Source organism: Gossypium arboreum, chromosome 3 (assembly GCF_025698485.1).
Source record: "Gossypium arboreum isolate Shixiya-1 chromosome 3, ASM2569848v2, whole genome shotgun sequence".
Taxonomy (NCBI): Eukaryota; Viridiplantae; Streptophyta; class Magnoliopsida; order Malvales; family Malvaceae; genus Gossypium; species Gossypium arboreum.
The window spans coordinates 14990175-15013364 of record NC_069072.1 but is presented as its reverse complement, the minus strand read 5'-3'; the positions used below and the strand labels follow the sequence as shown (position 1 = coordinate 15013364).

At 29.7% G+C, this 23190-nt stretch overlaps 2 protein-coding genes and 1 non-coding gene across 4 annotated transcripts; 1 reads left to right on the top strand and 2 right to left on the bottom strand.

Moving 5' to 3' along the window:
* Window positions 1-3445: 3445 nt before the first annotated feature.
* On the top strand, window positions 3446-12032 carry LOC108476311 (carbonic anhydrase 2-like). 2 transcript variants are annotated; one of them, XM_053025534.1, is made up of 10 exons: window positions 3446-3628; window positions 4008-4074; window positions 8843-8907; window positions 9143-9286; window positions 9636-9684; window positions 10158-10274; window positions 10404-10457; window positions 10791-10876; window positions 11370-11475; window positions 11558-12032. In XM_053025534.1, exons 2-10 carry the CDS (start codon window positions 4021-4023, stop codon window positions 11720-11722), a joined length of 840 nt encoding a protein of 279 aa, XP_052881494.1. In that variant the 5' UTR covers window positions 3446-3628; window positions 4008-4020; the 3' UTR covers window positions 11723-12032. The 2 variants fall into 2 exon arrangements, with proteins under 2 accessions (XP_052881494.1, XP_017633978.1); XM_017778489.2 differs by lacking the exons at window positions 3446-3628; window positions 4008-4074 and adding an exon at window positions 8347-8564.
* A 3122-nt stretch (window positions 12033-15154) lies between these two features.
* LOC108474757 (2-methylene-furan-3-one reductase) lies at window positions 15155-17567 on the bottom strand. Its single transcript, XM_017776769.2, has 4 exons — window positions 17053-17567; window positions 16430-16753; window positions 16054-16213; window positions 15155-15815 (listed from the first exon to the last, which is right to left on the bottom strand). Exons 1-4 carry the CDS (start codon window positions 17458-17460, stop codon window positions 15550-15552), a joined length of 1158 nt encoding a protein of 385 aa, XP_017632258.1. The 5' UTR covers window positions 17461-17567; the 3' UTR covers window positions 15155-15549.
* TRNAT-AGU (transfer RNA threonine (anticodon AGU)) lies at window positions 16897-16970 on the bottom strand. The gene has a single exon. It is a non-coding gene; the product is annotated as a tRNA-Thr (tRNA).
* Window positions 17568-23190: the final 5623 nt, after the last annotated feature.

The window sequence follows — 23190 nt, the reverse complement described above, 5'->3', positions numbered from 1 at the left end:
GTTTAAATATGAAGGTCGGTGTTTAAATTTCAATTTGTAAAACCGTGGGTTTAATTTTTGGGTAAATTTTATAAATGGTCACCTAATTATGTTTTTATTCTTGTTTTGGTCACTCAATTTTAGAAATTTTTAACTTAGGCATTAATGTTTGAATTTATTCTTATTTAGGTCACATGTCGTCAGATTGATAATGCTCTAATTAGTATAATAACATATTTAATCCTCAGTACTTCAAATTTCTATCAATTTGATCCTAATTCAAAATAATTTAATACATTTAACCTTTCACATTTACAAATTCTATCAATTTGATTCTCAAACTTTCTAACTAAAACTTTCAACTTTTAAAATTGAGGCGTTCCACATCTATAAATTTGTAAAACCCAGAAAAGAAAAAAAAAAGCTCTCCCGTAAAACAAATGTATTCTTTGATAATCCATTTCAATTACACTCAAGTGGAAAAGATTGAGGATGATCTCAAGGTAGTAATTCTTTTACTGGATTTTTTTATTTATACACCTTAATGTAGGTTGGTTTCTTACTCAATTAGGTTGAATGGAAATTCAAGTCTAAAAGTGTTGTTTATTATGTTAGGTTTGTGTTGCTAAGGGCAACAATGTGTACAGACAATTTAATACCATAAACCGAAAGCAAAGTGAAAAGTGTGACTACTTCTTCACTTGATTGTTGCATATGTTAGAAAGTTTTATTTTTAATAGCTTATTTGTTTCTGACTATCTTTAGCTTGGTTTTCATGATCTATCTGATCTAGCGAGGCTTGAGGATATGTTACTTTGGAACACCTAATTTTATTTTAATTTTTTGGTTGATATGTCTAATAGTATTGAAATGCTTAAGTTCAATTAGTGAAAATGTATTGAATATCTTGTTAAGAAATTGAATTTGAGTGTTTAAACTTGATTGGTATGGTTTTAGGTATGTTTTGGATTGAGTGGTATTTGATGCAAATGTTGTAAGTTTTGTTTGGAAGTTTGAAATAGGTACCAAATGATTCATTTTTACCAAATATAGGGTCCTCGTCTTGACCAGCAAACATTCCTTGTCGCAACGTCGACCACCAATGAGTCATGTCGAGACATGACATACTGGTTTTTCGATGTCATGACTTGGAGGAGATGGCATCACGACGTCGGCTCTGAATTTTTAAAACATTACAATTTGGTCCTATTTCATTTTTGGATTGACAAAAGAGTTTTTGTAACCTCGATTAAGACTCGTAATTTCTTGTTTAATATGATTTGAACATGATTGACGCCTAATTGCATGTGCTAATGATTATTTTATTGTGATTTGATTGTAGTTGCTCCGGCATTGAATGCAGCATCCTATAGCTCAGGCCCAACAATCGAATCGGGCGAGGGTGTTATAGGTAAGTTTTTTTTAGGTTTTGAGTAATTAGTCTAATTGTTATTGAGTTAGTAATTTAATATAAATTTATATAATTAATATAATTATTTTTTACAGCATAATATAGTTGGGCCAATCTAGGTTGAGACGGGCTTGGATAAAAAAAATTACCCAATGCCCAACCCATATAGAAAACAGGGCTTAAAATTTATCAAAACTCATTTTTTGAATATCATATTTTTATTTAAAGTCTCTCATTTTTTAGGCGAATCTTTGAATCTAGATAGATGACCTAATCCATGGGCAGTTCTGCTTTCAAATTGGATTTCTTCTCTTCCCATGGAGTGGGTTTTTCTCTTGCAATGGCTTCTGCTTCCCGAATACCTTGTTTCAGGTTTTTTAAGGGGAAAAAAAAAAGGATATGGGACTTGGTAAATGATAGGGCTTGTATAGCATGGATTAAATAACTTTGAAACTGAATTGCTACAATTATAGTTGTAAACTGTGGCAAAATCCTTCTTTTGGATACATCAAACAACCAATTTATAAAAAATATATATTTTATTATTATTTTGAATTGACATCTTTTATATTAATAATAATATTAATATCAATTCAATTAATTTTAAAATCATATTTTATATTCATATAAAATCACATTTTCACCATGATTTAAGTTATTCAATTAAAACTAAGATTTTCATTTTAAAATTTTCATTCGATTAATAACTAACATATCACTAAAAAAATTTTAAAAAAATTCATTGTTATTTTGATTCCGATTTAAAATTTATTACTGTTGAGTAATTCTCTGCGTGCCTTATTAAAGGAAACATTCGGGTATTTATATATATTATCATTGTTTATGATTTGACTTTACTGTTCATAAACTTGATCCCACTATTCATAGGACTGACATTCTGAGCAGGTCTCAAGTATGTTGAACACGTGTATAATTCTGGGTCGTCTGCTAGACCTTGCGGCCCTCTACATGTTAACTCCTTGGGTATATGCGAAATGAGACTGTGAACTCTCCTTGGCTCGTGCGAGCTGATACCGCGAGTAGAGGTGATCATGGGTTAGGCTACCCGGCCCGGCCTGAAGGCCTGCTTGAAAGATGAGAGGGCTCGGGTAAAAATATAGGTCAAAATATGGGTTTGGGCAAAAAAAAAGGCTCGTTTAGAAAACAGGCCAGGCCTCGAGTAAAACTTTTTTGGCCCTGGCCCAAATTATATACTAAATAATTTTTTAAAAATTTTTTAATCATATTTACTTTTTATTTTCAATTTTAATATAACCACTTTTTATTATATTTTCAATTTGTGTATCGTTTTAAGAATTATTTTAGTCTTATTTTTTTATTTGTTTCTTGTTTTAATATTTGTTTTTATGTTTTAAATGTATTTTATTTATTATATTTTAAAATTTTTATTTAATCAAATAAGCTAAAAAAAGTATTATGGGCCAGGCTAGGCTCGGGCTTAGCAATTTTATTTTGGGCCAGGTTTGGACAAATTTCCAGACCCATATTTCGGATCGGGCTTGGCCCGGGCCTGAGTTTTTGTCTGGGCCCAGCCCAACCCACGATCACCTCTAACCGCGAGCTCCATCTGGCGGGGCTTAATTGAGTCGCGGATGAGCGATCTGAATCTTATCTAGGCTTTAAGTTGGTGTATAACAATTATTATGGTGAACAATTTTGACTAATACTATTTCAGATTAATTAACTTAAAATAAAAATATATTAATTAACAAAATTTAAAAACAAACAAACAAATGAGGAGATAAAGTGATTTTTCATCCGATGTAAGCGTTTAAAAATATCATATATCTAGATTTGATAAATATTTGATATATGAGAAGATAGACGGAATCAACGTTAGCGATATTGAAGCATGTTATGGTGAAAGTGAATCAGCGGGATAGATGGGGAATCGGTGGCTGCCTATTCACCTGAGATTTGTGTTTTCAGGATTAGATTGACCAACCATCAACTTCCTACCATCCATTTCTCTACATTCCTTTCTAATCCTTTATATTTTTTACACAATAGAAGGGATAAAGCCCTTGTTGTCTCACATTTCACTTTCTTTATCCAATGCCCATTCATTTCTTAACCATCCCATATGTAGATTTATATAATGTACATTCCACCGCTTTTGTCTTACCCTGCCTACTTTCACTACGCAAACGCCATTCTACCTGCTTTTTCCAGGAAACCAAACGCCATTCTTCCTCACCTCACTGTCAACTCTTACAAGTTAGTATTTTTTTTTTTATTATATATTTTCTCTCTTCACTTCTCTTTTAATGTCATTTGGACTGCATCAAATGGTATTGTTTATTTTATTTTTTAAAATTTGAAGAACAAGTATATACCTATGTTTTGGAAAAGAGGTGGTCGGGTTAGTTGTATTTAGACTTGAAGGTTCCTTCCAAACTTCCATAAATAGATTAAAGTAAACAGAACATCAAATTTTATGGAGTAAATAAATGTGAATTGAAATCTTTATTTCAGTTTTTTGTCGCATAACCCTATCTTATATATCAATATTGTAATTTCTTCTTCTTCTTTTTCTTTTTTTTTTTTTTTAATTCTATTAGTTTTGGGTAAATATAATTAATGTTATGCTTTACAGGGTGAATTGAAGCATGGCTACAAAATTTAAAAAGTGCATGATGTTATGTTGTTCGGCAAAGGTCTCGGTAAGATAATTTAGAATACGGTCCTTTCTGTTTTTGTTTTTTTATCAATTGCGAAAATAAAATAAAATAAAGTTCAATTTGGTGCTACTTTTCATTTCATTTTGGGTGCAATATAATAATGTAAATTAATTATGATACCAATGTCTTAATAAGCAAGAAAGTTAAGACCTAAAAACTTTTTAAGTACAACTGTACAAGCTGGTAAACATATAAAAAACTATTTATAATTTTATATATAGAAACCTTATACAGCTCATCTAGCCTTTCTTTATATATCCTTTATTTCAATTATTTCAACTTTTTAATTAAGAAAATCTAAATTTGCATACAATTATAATAAAGTCAATGACTGCCAAGTGAATTCAAATATATATATATATATATATATATATATTTATTAAAATCGAAACCCTTAATTATCTAAATGTTCCAAACCCAAAGTTTGTGGGCTTCACTGGTTCTGAAAGGGTAATGAGGTACACAAGAAATGGTCAAAATTAAAATATTGAACTGAAAAAGACTTGAAAATTTTAGGCCACTAAATGGAGGTAGAAGAGAAACATAGATGCAGTGGGGATGATGGAGTTGTGATTTAATTGAAGGTGAGTAGGTGTATGGCTCAGAATTGTGTTCATTAATTATATTCCTCCGTCACTCCCACTTGTATGTAGTGGGTGTCGGAGAGTTATAACATCAAGGTCTCAATACAATCCATTGGGGTAGTTAGCACACAACTTTGTAATAATCTCGAGGTTGAAATATCTCATAAATTTTAAATTTAATTTTTATTATAATATAATTTTTAATTTATTACTATAAATGAAATATTTTTAATTTTAAAATATCAGAATCAACTAATTTAATAAAAAATAACAATTTATCTTAAAATTTAGATTTTAAAAATAAAATCACTACCTTCTTGAAAATAAAAATCGAGATTAATGCCTAGTGCGAATGAAACCGACTAGACATAATTAATTCCCTTGATCCAAACTATCATTTAAATATTTTGTGTGACCCAACTTTTTAAAAACTAATTATCATTAGTAATTAAATTTTACATCATTCATTCATATATAAAATACAATCACCACTTTTTAGTATTTTTTTTATAATTCATTCTAGAGTCAAATAATTTTGGTCATTATTAGATTTTATATTTTACATTAGTTATAAATTTAATATTTGTATTTTAATTTGGTCATTTTAGTTTTTTATTTTTATAATTTGAAAATTTTAGTCCGAAATCCAGTTAGATGATAACTATTAAATTCAAAGTAATATTATTTTTAAAATTTGATCGTCAAACATATAATCATATATATAATGTTATGTCGGTTTGTTATTTTTATATATTATTAATAAAAATTAATTAATAGATTTAAGGATAATGTTTGTATTGATAATGAAATTTCAAAATTCAAGAAATATAGTGACTAAAAATAATTAAATTAGAGTATATAAATAAAAATAATTAAATTAAAATATAATTACACAATATAAAAATTTAATAGCAGGATTAAATCAATAATTTTCTTTTGATATGTTTTAAAAAGTTTAAAAATTGAACTTTTTCCGGAAAGGATTTAAGTGACGTGTGGACTGGAGACTACCAGCAAGCGTGATCGTGGTAGTAGCGGACAGGCGTCTCTTTGTTCTTTTACCTTCGGGCACGCGAAACAAGACTCATTTAGATTTATGTCAGAGCAAGAAAACCATTGAATTTTAAAGGCAAAATTTTTAAAAAGAAAAAGGAAAATCTGAAAATGAAGCAGTTTAAGGAAGAAGTCAACCTTCCACTTCCCTTTATTTCGCTTCTTTATAACTCTTTTCTTTTTTTTTTTTTTCTTGTAAGTCGTCACTACTTTGACAATAATTTTTTTTAATTATTATATATGTTGATATTTAAATTAGTGAAAAATTATGATGTGTAATGTGATACTTGGTTACTTCATTCATTAATTAAGAGGTCAAACTCAAAAGAATGAAACATATTTTACGATTAATTATTTATATTTTAAAAATACATGTAATTTTTATTGAATTAGTGAGAAGTATATTATTAGATAGATGAAAAATTCCATTAGTAATGTTTGATATGGATCATCTTGGATTTATAATCTATTAAGGCATTGCTTATTATTGTTTTATAAAATTAGTTATTCAAGTCAACTAGTTTTTATCAATAAGTAATGTTTAGCAATAAGCTTTTGGGTTTAAACTAATTTTAAAAATCAAATCAACAAGCTAGTAAATTTTGCTTTAGCCTTTTCAAATTTCCTCCTTATTTATATTAATTAAAATTAAATTATATATAGTAAAAATTATTTTAATTACTTAAAAATATTTATAATTTTATCTTCTTTATATAAAAATATTAAAGGATAAATATAAAAATATACATAAACTTTCACTAAATATACAATTTGATACATGAATTTTATTCTGGTGTATTTATTATACATATGAAATTTTGATTGTAGTTCAAATATATACATAAAACTTTAATTTTGTTTCAATCAAGCACATTTAAAGAAAAATCAGTTTATTTTTATATGGGATGAATACAAATATTTTTGTATGCAATATACAAACAAAAATGATGCAATATCAACAATTGTGTTAATAATTAGTGAGAATTGGATCAAATAAAAATTCATATATAAAATTACAAAACATCAAAATTCATGTATATAATTGTACATTGAACCAAAATTCATATATAATTTTGATTTATCCTAATATTAACAATGAGTTACTATAAATTAATTTATACATTTTATTATAATCTAAATTAAATCAATTATGAATTCTTTTATTAATTTATAAGAGTTATGCTTGTATAATATTTTCATAGGTAGAATATTATTTACACACTAAAATTACTATTTTACAATACATTTAAGAAAAACTAGAAATTTTATCACACATTTATGCTTGTGGAAATTATATATTTAGAATATAAAATGTGTTTAAAAATAACATATAATAAATAATGAAAAGTACGATTTGGAACTAATTGATAATAATATATGAAATATGTATGATATTAAAATTAAAAAATTTGTGAGTAAAAGAAATTTAAACACAAAAACATATCATATTAAAATATCAAATGAATACATTTGTCATCAATCTTGAGTTGGTTTTGAGTTTATTTGTGACAAAAACTTTAATAGAATGAAAAATTTAAGATTTTGTTAACCTAATTAGCATGTGTTCAATTCACATATTTTAAATTAAAAAATTAAAATATCATCAAATAATATATTTTATTTTAAATAAAAGAAATATTAAGATAATTAGGACCCGGTTAATGAATAACACAAATTTTATAAAAAAAAAAATCATACCTCAATTTCATCCCCAGTCACATTTCACGCTTGAAATTAGAAAAAAAATAAGTGTACATATATCTAACCATTAAAATATTGCACATATTTATTTTAATTGCCAATTTCATATTCAATTAAAAATTATAGATCTACCATCAAATGGGAGAAGAATCTGACCTTAGGATGCATTTTTAAGATATTCTTTAAAATTACAAATAACAGTGTAATATTTTGTGATATTTTATTTAATTGATTGATGATAAATGTTAATTATTATATGTAATAAGTCATATCGAATTTATACTATATATTAATAAGTTGTTTGAGTTGGTATTATTCTTTGATCAAGTGTTGATTGAATTAAAAATTACCAAAAGCTTATTTTTAATTAAATAACAAATATTTTAGGTATTTATATCTTTTATATTTGATAAATTTAAAAAATACATAGTATAATGAGAAATATAAGATTTTGTACCCAAAACTTTATATTCTTTATTATCTTAATTTTACCATTTTAATTAAAGACATGTTTAATTTTTATATCAATTTTAATAAATTATATAAAAGATAAAATTAAAATTTTAAATATAAACACCGAATCTCAAAACTCACGTATATCAATTTTTTATACAGTGATTGAATAACAATTACAATGGAAGTAATCAATTTTTGTTCTCGTCACACTCGATAATCCCACCACGTGGCAGCACTCCCACGTCGTCCAATTGGCCTTGGCCCGCCGTAACATCCGGTAGCCGTAGCTCTTAATTTCGATAAGGATGTTCTCTTCCCTCTTTTTCTATAACAAGTCAGGCACCGTCCGATCAACTAACGAAAACCCAATCAAACGGACAACACTAAATCATTCATACACCACGCAACACAGTAACTTTTCCTCCTCGTAGGCTGCCAAATTTTGCTTACCATAAGCAAAACCAAGACAAGCGCGTCCACCGCTCTGTCCGATGTAATGGAACACTTCCATTTCTTCAAAACCTAAATCATTGCACTTTGATTTAACCTTAGGTTAATTTCAATTACCGTGGTAATCAATAAAACCAGTATAAATATAGACAACCTATCTGTAGCAGAAGCTATGAAAATAGTTGATGTCTCCTTGAAGAAAAAAAAAAGTGATAATCAACTTGTCAGGTTGTTGAAATATTCTCTGCTTTTTTTAGTCTTTATTATCAAATTCAGAACCAGAAACAAGAATCTCATCATAAGTTTGAATTTCTCTTTTTTTTTTTCCTTTTGAAACTGTTCATAGCTTTTTAATCTTTGTTCTTGCTTTGATCCCGATTCAGATCACCTTCCGATTTGCTTTTCTTTTACTTTCTTTTTAAACGTTTTCTTTCGGTAGACCATGTTGGTTAATATTCATAATTGTTTTAAGTTGGAGGTTTTTTTTTTCCCTTTTGAGTTAACAGAAGGAAGAAGATATGGGAAGTGAGTCATACGAGGAAGCCATTGCAGCTTTGTCGAAGCTTCTTAGGTAATTTTTAACAGTGCTGCACGTTTAACATTTCTCTCTCCGATCTCCGAACCTTAAAAATCGGAAAGCGATAATTTCATTTTCACCAATAATTCAGTTGCCGTTCTTATCCGTTTGTTTTGACTCATAGTAAACCGTGTTTTTCATTTACCTTGTACCCAATTGGGGCCCAGCTGAACTGTAAAACACCATAACGGTTTTTATTTGATGATAATGGCTTCGTCCTCGGTTGCAGTGACAAAGCTGATCTCGGGAGTGTCGCCGCCGCAAAAATCAAGCAGATAACAGACGAGTTAGAGGCAGCTGCCGAGTCCACTCAGTTCGACCCGGTCAAGCGGCTCGAGACCGGTTTCCTTCACTTCAAGAACGAAAAATTTGAGTACGTCACTGCTCTCTCTTTTTTTCTTTTTTTTTTTTGCCCTTTCATGTCGCGTGCCCAATTATCTTTCCAATTTAACAAAGCGTTTTTCATGGCTTTCCAAAAAAAAAAAGGAAAGAGAATTGTTATTACTATTTTTGTTTTAAAATATAATAAAGAAAATGGATTTGGAAAAGGTGACAGCACATGAATTATTAATTGCAGAAAAGGGAAAAAAATGTGGTTGAATTTTGATGTTGGCTGGCTTCAGATTCCCGTGGACCTTTTTATTTTGCATAATAATTAGCTTAACTTTAATCTGTTTGTCTTGTTTTCTTTTCTTTTTTCTTTTGCCTCCAATTTTTTCCAGCAAAAATCCTGATCTGTACGGTGCACTTGCCAAAGGGCAAAGTCCTAAGGTTCGTTCTGTTCTTATCATACTTGGGCAGCTTTGTTTTTTTCTTCTCGTACATAATTTACTGATAATTTCAGACAAGATTCGTATTATTTCACATGTTAAATCCTGAGATTCGTTGTTTGTTTTATTATCAGAAATTGGTCTTTTTTGGGGTCGTAGAAATTGGTACATTTTTCAAGTTTTTAAGTTTGAACGAAGATACTTTGAAAAAAATGCAAGTTTGAACGAAGAATATGCTTAATACTTCAACGAAATAAACGCTTCTGTGCTATAATTGCGTGCATTGCTTGACGAAATGGGACGTGTATGGCTATTATTTGCACCACTTTTTGAATGGTGGGGAGTAGCAAAAGAATGAATGATTATAGAGCAGAATGAATGGTGGAGAGTAATTATTTTGATTGTAATTGTACAAATATATTAAAAAAATTCCTAACAAAGTCGTTTGTTTGTTTATTGAAAAAAATTGTGTAGTTCTTGGTATTTGCATGCTCCGACTCCCGGGTGTGCCCCTCCCACATCCTGAATTTCCAACCAGGGGAGGCTTTTATCGTCCGTAACATTGCCAGCATGGTCCCGCCCTATGACAAGGTAACCCTGATTACCGATTTCACTTTATTTCTTCTCGCCATTTGGACTTTGATGCCACCTCCCCCAGTTTATTCAAACGATGACATCCAAAATTTTATGTTTTGATTTGCTTTAATTTATTCACTGCAGAAAAAATACTCTGGAGCTGGGGCGGCCATCGAATACGCTGTCCTGCATCTGAAGGTGAATTAAATAATCAATACACTAGTCTTATAAGTACATTTTCCTTAGTTTTTTTTTTTTTTTTAATGATGTGGATGTTGACTCATTGATGGGGGCAACATGATCTCTAAGCCACTTTTTATATCCAACATGAGTGTCCTTTTTATATTTATGTGTTGGATATAGATGTTAAATACGATTAACTTTCAAGTATGGGAAATACTGTATAGTTTATCAAAGCTCAACTTTTGAAATGTAATAAAGAAACAGTAATTTGTTAGTGGAGTCAAGTTCTCTTTTGCCATCTTACTTTTTATGCTTTTTGGAATTGGATGTGGTTGGTTTTAATTACAGGTGGAGAATATAGTGGTTATTGGACACAGTTGCTGTGGAGGTATCAAAGGGCTTATGTCCATCCCAGACGACGGGACCACTGCTAGGTATTGTGGCATATAATTAATACAAACCATATATTTGTAGCCATACTTTACAACTCTCTGTTTAAATGTTGCAAGTGCCGCCATTTACTTTTTAAGATTAAATAGTGAAAAGGTATTTCAGTGTTTTATTTGGTGTTTCACTCTCGGAATCTCAATAATTTAGTGACTTATCAATAACTAATATAATAAGCTGATAAGTGAGAAGTTCTCTCTGTCTCTCTCTCTCTCTCTCGCTATATATATTATATCACCTATAAAGGGGAATAAAGGAAGGGAATAAAGTTTTGTAAAAAATGAAGCTCTAATATTCAAGCTTTTAGATCCTGGAACATGTCAAAGTAAATGTAGATTCCTTGTTATTTTTTACCAATCAGGTATAAAATGCAAAGACATTGGGATTCATTTATAGCAATTATATGATCCTATATATATATAATCTTATTCCAAATTTGGGTAAGATGAACTTTGGGTCTTATTAATTTATGTGATGCAGTGATTTCATAGAACAATGGGTTAGCATCTGTACACCAGCAAAGACCAAAGTGAAATCAGAACAGAATGAGCTAAGTTTCTCGGAGCAATGCACCAACTGCGAGAAGGTTATGTACATTTTTTGTTTAGTGTAGAATAAAACGTTAAGTATGTGATAATGTTGTGAATTAAATTAAACAAAAAATGCAGGAGGCAGTGAATGTATCACTGGGGAACCTATTGACGTATCCGTTTGTGAGAGAAGCAGTGGTGAAGAAAACAGTGGCCCTGAAAGGTGCACATTACGATTTCGTGAATGGGAAGTTTGACCTGTGGAATCTGGATTTCAAGATTTCACCCACTTTAGCAATATGAGGATGCATGCAGCATTTTTTTCGACTAATCAAAGCTCTTCTATTTGCTTCTAGTCAAACTAAAGGCCTGCCTTCAGCTTTTATGTTTCTTCATCGTCATTGCTAATCTCAGAGAATAAAAGTAGTGCTGGAGTTCCTATCTTGGTTCATTTTAATAATTTTCTGTGTGAAAAAAGAAAAAGTGTTCAAAAGAAAGTGTTGTTTAATTTGCACTCTAGAAGGAAAATCTTGAGCTTAACGGAGTAGTGTTTTTTTCAATTTGTGTTGATCCAAATTTTAAGAATGAAATCAACTTAAGTTGCGATAAGAAATTTAAGTATCGAATTTAAACTTCCATTTGTATTACTACAAAATTATTTTTAGAAAATTATTTCTTGACTTAATATTTTTTTGTATTTAAACGAATCTATGTAAAATATTTTTTTGTTGTTCTACTAATTTCTTGAAAATATTTCATAAAAGTTTTCAATGAAATAAATATACATTTGAGATTTTTTTTCATTGTTTACTTGAGTTTATATTTTATATTATTTTTTTGTAAAAAACACGGCATAAATATATTTTTATAAAATATTATATTGCAATTTCCTTTTAACAAACTATATTTATTTTATAATAAGAAAATATTTTGTAATAATCAATGCAATATATAAATTTAATAAAAATAATGCTTAATTAAAACTTAATTTAAATAACATATATCACACATATAATAATACATATTGACACATTAGAGTTGTAAGGGAAAAATGTAGCTAAGCATTATTTAAACAAAAACTCATATTTATTTAATTAAAATATTCATATTTTTATTCTAGATGTCACAAGTCATTATACTCTTCAGAATTTAAAATTTAGTCTATATACTTTTATTTATGGGTTAGTCCTACTTTTTAAATATCAAAATTCAAATTCAACTGTTAGCATTATTAAAAATATTTTGTTACATTTATGTTCATTATAATGTTATTTTTAGTTACATAAATACCAAGTATTTTTATTTAAAATTATGGCATCAACAAAATTGACAAAAAAAAACAATGTTAACAATTGGACTTAATTTTAAATCTAAAAAGTAGAGGACTAAATTCTTGAAAATAAAAGTACAGAGACTAAATTCTAAATTTGTGAAGAATACATAAAATTATGCCATATTTTAACCTTTATACTATAAAACATTTATTATTAATATATTTATAATTTTAACGAATATTTATTATTAAAATATTAGTATTGAAAATTTACATTAATATGTGATGAATATTATTTAAAATGATAAAATTTATTATTAAAATAAAATTAAAACATTAAATAATTTATTAAAATAATAAATTATTAATATAATTTATTATATGATTAAATATAGATAATTAAATATGTTTGTTTAATAATATTGAAAATTATAATTTTTATATTAATATTTTATTAATTTTATATATTTTAAAAATAAAGATATTATTAATATAATAATATTAAGCTTGGCTTAAGTTAATTTTATATAAAAACAAAATCACGTTTAAGTCCTTTTATAGGAAAAATGATTTATTTTCCATTGACTTGACTTGTGAGTCATTTTCGTTGACTAAACATTATCTATGAAATACATATAGGAAAATACAGAAAATATTTCTTGAAAATCATTTTCAATAAAAAAAACAGAGTCTATGTTATTTAATTTAAAATAATTATATGATATTCAGATGATAAATTTGTTTATATTGAGTTTGGAAGCTCAATTTCTATCAATGTGCTCAAATTTGGCACAACTATAAAAGTTGATAAGATTTTTGTTGTAGTTTATTTGAATATATATTTATATTATATTTGTAAGTATACTGTATTTAAAATAATGAAATATTAAAAGTTTAAAATTAATAAATAGGCAAATATCTTAGTAATTATATAATCTTAATATTATTGATTAAATTAATGCTTATTTAAGTTGTGATATTAAATTCCTTCAAAATTTTATATATTAGGGTTCAAAACCACACAAGTTAAGTATTGATTTTTTTTAAAAATGAAGTACTATTTTGTGGTTTAAAGTTTATATTAATATATAATATACAAAATAATCTTCTTTAATATTTTAAATAACACTATTATGGTACGTAAGTATGGGATATCCCTAAATCACTACCACCAAAAAAGAGAAAACATATTTGAGTTAAATTTTGCTATTAATTTTATGTTCTGTCAAAGTTGTGGATTTAGTCATTGTATTTAATTTGATCATTTTAGTTTCTTTACTTTTTAAATTTTAAAATTTCAGTCATCGTAAAATGATGATTATTATATTCATTTAGTTAAGTTTTGTTATTTTCAATATTTAATGCTCCAAACATATTATCATTTGTGTAATACTATGTTAGCTTGTTATTTACATATATTATTGACTAAAGATTAAGTTAATGGATTAATGATATCATTTGCTTTATGACTAAAATTTCAAAATTCGCAACTTAAAATGATTCAATTGAAAATATGGATTAAATCTGCAATTATATGTTAATACAAGACTAATAATTGCATTTAAACAAATAAATTTAATAGTTATTGTTTGGATTAGAATTAAAATTTCAAAACTCGAAAAATAAATAAACTAAAATTAACTAAATTGAAAGTATAGGGGGATTTTTATAAAATAGAGATACTAATAGCTGACTTTAACCAAAACATTTGCATTTGTGTTGTTGAATTTGTTTCCACACATTTGTTGGACCACAAGCTAAGGTCCCTATATGTAATGACACATGCTAATTGCTACCAACTGCCGAATAGACACAAATTTATTCTGGATGTGACCCAACCCATAACCATAACCATATTCTTTCTCACTCTCTGGGGTTGTAACCTTGCCATTTGGCATGTTCTACAACCACCTTAATCATCCTTCATTATCCAACATCGATAAGGTGACTGAGGGGTAGGTGGCCAACCCCCCCTACTCGGCACATATGTTCATCTTTCATTCTACCATCAAACTATCATATATGTCATTCATGGGGATATCTAGAAATTTTGGGCTGTTGATATTGCGAAGATATTCGATTCATGAAGATATTTGTTTAGTTATTTAATTGCGTTATAATAGACATTGATAATAACTTAGAATAATTGTAAAATAATAAGACATACAAATTATTTCGATTATATTAGAAATCTTATTTTAATTAATGTCAAATAGAAGAAGTGTAATTTTATATAAATTTTATTTATACAGTATGGTTCATACCCACAAATTCTCTTATTTTACTATTGCATTTATTTTTTTAATGAGTGACGGGTTTCAGGTCACACAAACTCTTAACAAATCGTTTCTTTAGCTTGAGCATAAGACTACTTAAGATATCATGAACTTGTACTAAGAATTGGATTACATTTTATTCAATCTACTAATAATATGGATAAATTAGTATCAAAGAGTAAACAGTTTGTTTTTTTAATCTAACATATAATGATTAATTTATTCATTTTTAAATAAAAAGAGCAAAATGTAATTTAACTCTTAACACAAGAACCTACATAATACACTTTTACCGACTAGCTAATTTCATGAAGGCATTTTATTTTATATCAAAACCAAAGGCCTCCCTCCATTTGCATGCATTGTCACATTTTATTTGGATATAGAAATGAAGCCTCACTAGACTTCATTCTTCAATCATAACAACAAATCGACGGAAGAAGAAATGCGAAAAGTAGCTTGTGATTCTCTTAATAACGTCGCATTCATTCATATACATTAGCGTTTTGGTTCTAAAACTAGTTAGGGGTTTGCAGCTTGCAATAGAAAATGGCTGTTTCCCTTTCTCTGTTCTACCTGAGTTATGGAATTGGGTGTATAACTACCTTTCCAGTCGCTCGATTTGTTTCAATGTATGAGAAAGCCTCGTCAACTTGAGTAAATGGGAATGGTCCCCGGGGATCAACAACCGGCTTCACTTTCCCACTCTCTAAATATGAATTTAGCTTCTTGAGAACCTCTCCCTTAGAAGTAACAACAAACCTAAAACCGGGCGGTGTCACAGCACCGGTTAAGGCCACGACGCTGCCGCCTTCTTTCACTGCCTTCACAGCCCTATCACATTGTCCTGTAACCAAAGATGGAAACAATCAAATACGGAAACCGATACCCGAAAATCTCAGAGCCCTAAATTGAAACACAAGAAACAAATTCGAGTTCGGTTTAGGCATGCAATGCAAAAAACGAAGTTCAGGACACTTGTTTCACACTCAAGTAATCAAGTATATCCTCATTATATTTTCAAAGGGTCCCCAATGACTGAAAGTAATGATAACACACATCTAGAAAGAACATTGGAATCTTACCAATGGCATCAAAGACTACATCGAATTTTTCTGGCAAATCTTCAAGGTTCTCCTTTGTGTAATCAATAGCCAAATCGGCACCTAAGCTCTTCAGTAACTCCAGTTTTCCAGTACTGGAAGTGGCCGCAACTTTTGAAGCACCGAATACTTGTTTTGCTAACTGTGTAAATGGGAAGAAGATTACTGTAAAAACACTAGAATGCAGGAGGCATAGTGTAAGAAGCTAGTAACTTGAAGCATGAATTATCTTTTATCCCACGGCAGTGTAAAAACATTCATCCTTGATATTCGAAACGGAATTTGCCATAAATCACAAAACTGAAATTTCTTTTATCCCAAGGCAGGCCAAGTTTGAAATGAAGAAGGGATGCCATACCTGAATAACTAAGCTTCCAACACCACCAGAACCATTCAAAACAAGGATGGATTTCCCGGATGAAAAGCCGGTCCGCTCAAGACCCTCGTAGGCGGTTTCGATAGCAAGAGGGAGACCAGCAGCTTGGGAAAAATCTAGATTCTTGGGCTTTAAAGCCAACAGCTTCTCTTCAACAGCAGTGTACTGAGCAAGGGAACCGAACTGTCTCGGCCCTTCTAATGCTTTCTCATTTATGTTTCCATACACTTCATCTCCTTCCTTTAGCTCCTTCACTTGACTTCCAACTTTCACGACCACTCCCGCTACATCATAGCCTGGAACAGTCTACAGGGGAACCAAGTTCAATGATAATTCCACATTTTACATGTTAATAAAAACAAGTTAGACCAGCAAAGCAGCAATAATTTTACATGTAAAAGAAATATTTGGTTCATAGTTGGAATATGAGCACACCAGGACTCAAAAAATGCTTTCATTGAGAGTCGAACTCAAGACCTCCCGCTTACTAAACGGGTGCTCTAACCAACTGAGCTATGAAAGCTACAGAACAGTATTGACTTTTAATCATTACAAGACATAAGTTGCATGCAAGTTAAGTAAGCAGAGAGAAGGGAGAAAAATACCGGAAGAGGAGAATCGGTAGCCTTAAACTTGCCCTGCCTTCGCTTGGCATCAACGGGGTTAAGGGCAGCAGCAGCCACTTTTATCAAAACCTCATCTTCCTTCACTTCTGGAACGCTCACTTTATCATCCAACTTCAACACATCAACACCTCCATATTCCCCGTACACCCAAGCCTTCATTTCGGTGGGAATTGCCGTCAAATTGACAGTAGGTGCAGCAGCGGCTTGAGAACTGGCACTCACCCTCAGTGGCACGTAAGCCAAAGAAGGAGATGGTGTTCCCTTCGGAGTAGAGCTGATGCTTAGTGATTTCCTTCTGGTTTCAGGGAATGCGAAGGAGAGTTTGAAAGAAAGTGGGGTTGGAGAAGGGAAAGACCGGAGATGGGGTGTGGGAAGTGTGGCTTTCATTTTTCTTTTTGTTCCAAAGCCTCTCCAACAGTCAGAGCCAATGCCTTATCTCTTTTTCCTATTTCTATGTTTTCTTTCATCTTAAAAGAATTAAAATGTTGGTAGCCTTGAAAATCTGAACCACAAGAATTGCTTGAGTTTTATCACCAATTAATCTGACTCCAGAGATTATAAGGATTTTTTTAAAATTAATTATAAGAAATTACTGTTATTGTGACAATTATTAATTATAAAAATGGAAGTGTGATCCATTTTATCATCCCTTGATATTTAAATATTTTAAATATTTTAAATATTTTTGTGTGATCCAACTTTTTTTTTAAAACTAATTATCATTCGTAATTAAATTTTACATCATTCATTCGTATCTAAAAATACAATCACCACTTTTAATATTTTATAATTTAAAATTAATGGCGAAATCTTTTTATAATTCATTCTAGACTCAAATTAGTATCTGTATTTTAATTTGGTCATTTTTTAGTATCTTTATTTTTAGAATTTAAAAATTTTAGTTCCAGTCAAATGATAACTATTAAATTCATTAAGTATTGTTATTTTTAAAATTTGATATGTCAAAATATGTTACGCTATATAAGTTTGTTATTCTCATATATTACTTATAAAAATCGTTAATACATTTAACGATGGCCGTTTGCATTGATATTGAAGTTTTGAAATTAAAAAATATAGTGACTAAGAATAATCAAATTAGACTATATGGATAATATTGACTAAATTAATATATAAGTGCTAAATCTACAACTTACACAAAATACAAAGTTTAATAGCAGAATTTAACCAATAGTTTTCTTTTGGATATGTTTTAAAAAGTTTAAAAATTAACTTTTTCCGGAAAAGATTTAAATGACGTGTGGACTGTAGATTAGGCTTTTTTTATTTATAAAATTGACCCTAAAAATTTGATTAATTACGAATATGACTTACTTTTCTGATTATATACGAAATGACCTGAACGCTACAATAAAAGTTGGTGGGGCCAAAGAATTTGGTGCCACCAATATGCCATGTTAGCAAATAGGGTAAAAAATCTAATTTTTGGTGGAGCCAAAGAGTTTGGCGCCACTCATTTTCAATGTGTCAGCATCTCTTTTTTTTTTTAAATATTTTCTTATTGGTTGAGACATTCTAAATGGCACCACCAGTACACTATACCTTTTTTTTTAAAAAAATTTAAATGTTTTATTTAAATTTAAATATAAAAAATAAAAAATAATATTTTATCTGGTGGAGCCATTCTCTTTGGCATGACCAAATTGATATATATAACCCCCAATGGCAGATCAATCTGAGTTTTGAAGGAAATTTTTTTTTTTTTGCTTATATTTTGTTAGAAAATGAATGGAAGAGAGATGATGAGCATTTTCTTTTTATATATTTATGTTTTTGCTTATTTAGTAAATTTTTTAATTTGAAGGTATGTTTTATGTAACGATAATCTAGTGGAGCTCCAATAGCGGTAAATTTAATGGTTATTTTTTGTTGCCAGTAATTTATTAGGTAACGAGTTCAAATTGGTTATGTAAGTTTTTCCATTGGATGTAGTAAGACGATAATGGGCTCAAATTGGTTATGCAGCCAATGGGTGAATTATTTGAGATTTCTTAGGTCAACGGGATGTTTGAAGGTTTCAATGAATCCCAAATTGAACCGCACGAGTGAGATCATCAATATCGGCAGCATCCAAGCTACAAGATAATAGCACCAAGAAAGTCGCTTCTGTTGCGATTAAACAATTTATTTTTCAAATTGTAAGAAACAATGATGTCGGTCTTGAACAAAATCGTTTAAATTTTTTTTAGTATTGAGAAAGTTGCCCATGTTGTAAAATTATATATTGTAAGTTAAGTGAAACTATTTTAGAATATTTAAAATGTAAAATTCGAATTATGTAAATTGATAGTTGTAACACCCCTAACCCGTAACCGGCATTAGATTAGGGTTACGAGGCATTACCAAACAGACAGAACATTTCGGACCAAATTTAGAATCACAGATATTATTTAACATCATTTCATAAACAATCATCACTAAATATAGTCTACGAGACCTAGAACGTACATTTAAGGAAAGGTCGGAACTAAATCGAACCCATTCAGAATTTTCAGAACTTAACCAATTCTTTCAAACTGTTAAAGTCACACGCCCGTGCGACTAGGCCGTGTGTCATACACTGGTACTAGACACGCCCATGTGAACCAGCCGTGCCAAAAAATAGGTCCTATACTGACTTTTTCACACGACCAATAGGCATGCCCGTGTACTATGGCCGTGTGATACTTAGCTAGCTACTGACTTTAGCCCACGGCCATATGACACGCCCGTGTGTCAAAACTCTGTAGTTCTTAGGAGAATATTGCTTTTCTTACACGGCCACAAGTCACGCCCGTGTCCCCTGACCGTGTGGCACCAAGCAAGCTTGGTTTAAGCCAAATTTGCCACCCTTTTTTGGGTCCAATCCTACAAGCAATAATATACAACATTCATACCAAAATTTCCAACCAATTCCATGCTCAAAACATACTTCATTATAACAAAAACATATTAGCTCATAAAACACTACAACCATACATCATTTGGCACCATCAACCAAATACCAAAACTATATACAACATTTCATTTGCTAGCCAACTCCCATGGCATAATATATACATCAAGACTTATATACATAGACCTTCTAGCCTATACATGCCATACTTTAAAATATATACACTTTCAAAAGTACCAAAATGAGATCGATAGTGTGGTGATGATCCTCGACTATCCCCGAGCCTATAGTAGCTACGATAACTGTAAAACAGATAGTAAACACACAGAGTAAGCTACAAAGAGCTTAGTAAGCCAAATACAATTGGTCTAATTACTAAAGCATATAAGTACAATTCAACCATAAAGATTCATAACCATTTCATAGAATAATTCATAAACTTAACCATGCTCCTTTGTTTGCATATATGCCATGCTTCATTTCCATACATATTTCACAGAGACAGAGTTTTTCATATTCAGAAATTTAGTACGATACAAACGTACCTGCACAGGTTATACATTTCATATACTCAATCTCAGATTTCATATGCTATCATCAGACGGGTAAAAAACGATATAGATGCTCATAAACAAGTACAATGTGGACGTCCCGAACGTGGTCTTACATGTAATTCAATATCGATGCCTCTGTCCCAGATAGGGTCTTACACGAAATCAGATATGATGCCGATGTCCCAGACATGGTCTTATACGTAAATCTCAATCGAGGCTTGTGTCCCAGACACGGTCTTACACAATGTCTCAGACAGTTGTCAACTTTTCTTAGAAACATACAGAGCTTTTCTGATACTAACATATTATCATTCTTTACTCCAAATATATTTATCTGGCACTCAAGGCCATCCAATACGGATTACAGTTTATATATGTAGAATTTATTTCAATTAACACGTAATTTTAATTTGACTTACCTTGGACGGATTTCGGACGGAACGAGTCAACTATTCGACAAATTTGGACTTCCCCCGATCTAAGTCCGATTTTCTTTGTTATTGATCCAATACAATATAATTTCAACCATTCAATCATTTATTATATTCAATTTAATCCATATACATATATTTAGGGAACTTTTCATTTTAGCCCTTACAATTTCACACTTTGACAATTTAGTCTATTTTTCACAAAATCACAAATATGCAAAATTCACCAAGACTATATCTTGGCTAAATATACATGGCTTCTATACAAGCCCAAATAACATATTTAATTCATAATTTAGTCCTTCAAAACCCTATTTTCACAAATTAGTTCAAATGACTCTATTACATCAAAACTCAAAGACAAAACTTATAATCCATCTACCAAGCCTTCATAATTCATCCAAAAACATCACAAAAATCATGATATCAACAATGGCATTTCATTAAAAACTTTAACAGAAACAGAAATTCAGACATGGGCTTTGAAGAACACGAAGCAATGATCACAGAAACGTAGAAATTATAAAAAACGAATGAAAATTCATACCTTAATCAAGATGAACAAGGGCCCTAGGTAAGCTTTTCTCTTTTATTTTTCTTGTGATTTTCGGCAATAAGGATGAATGATTCATCCAAAAACATGTTTTATTTTATTATAAACATTTAATGTCCTTTTTACCAAATTAACCTTAGTATAATAAACATTTAAGCTTATCATGGATGTCCAACAATGTCCATTTAATATATCAATGGTTTATTTACATCTTAAAGACCTCATATTTAACAAGACAAATCAATTAGGTACTTAATCAAATAGAAGGCCACTTTTGCATTCTCTGCAATTAAGTCATTTTTCATAATTAAGCTCAGAAACAGACAAATTAAATCACAGAAATTTCAAAGATGTAAATTCACATATCACAGACACAAAAAATAATATTAAAATATTTTTGGACCCGGATTTGTGGTCCTGAAACCACTATTCTGACTAGGGTCAAAATCGGATTGTTACAATAGTTATTTTGTAAAATATAATTTTCATATAAATAATTTATGTAATGTGAAATCAAGAAAATAAAAGGACATTTAAAAAAAATTGATAAGGGATATTTTTAATAGAAATCAAGAAATAGAGGACCAAAAAATAAAGAAAGTTTAGAAAAAATGAGAAAAAAAGAAAGAAAGTGAAGGGATTGAATTGACCGGGAAAAAATGAGAAAGGGTTTATTTGTAAAAAAAAATAAACTAGGGCATTTTTAAAAGAAATAAAAAAAATGAAAGGGTTAAAAAATAAACATTATGACCGATCACATTGCGTTAGCTGTGTCAACGACTTCAACGATATGACTGGTTTGACTTAAAAAAAAATAGAAAGGGAGAAGGAAAGAGACGATCAACAACCATTTAAAAGGAAATGTGGGGTTAAAATTTTGAAGTAGAAGAAGAGAAAGAAGAGAAGAGAAAAAGAGTTGTATTTATTTTGAAGTTAATAAATACAAGATAAATATAAGTAAGGTATATATATAGCTATTTTGATGTGCATGTATTATATTAAAAGTAGTTATTGTAATGTAATAATTAATTATATTTAATTTATGTATTTTTTTAAAATTATGTAGATATCAGAATGTATTCTCGAGTAAACACGGATCACACTTCATTGAGGATAAACAAAATAATAAAATTAATTAAAAATTAAATAAAAAGATTTCATTTTGGTTTCTCGATTTTTCGTGCTCAGCGCTATTTTGCTCTACATGTTTTGGTTGCATGAAATTAATCTCTATTTGGTTTTTTTAGCCCTTTTTTGCATGTATTTATTTGTAAATCGGTATATATATATATTTGTTAAGTTATTTTTTTGTTTGCAAGCTTTACCACGGTATATACATATGCATTTAATCTAATATTATAATCTTATCGAAGAGCTTTATCAATGAATAATATCTGGTTACGTGAAAAAGGTGAAGGGAAACGGAAAGGAAACTGAAAGGATAATCGAGTATTGGGAAATAGAATATGGGATGTGGAAAAAAAAGATGTGGAAAGATTATTGATCCAATTTTGGGATTTAATTTAGAAGGGGGACTGTCATTTCTCGATTAATGGAAGGAAAAACTATTGGCAGATCAGACTCAAATTGCTATGGAATATGATCTGGAAGATGGTGTTTTAATAGGAGAGGAGGGGAAAAAAATAAATAGGGGGGAGATGGAAGATTTAACAGGGAAAGAAG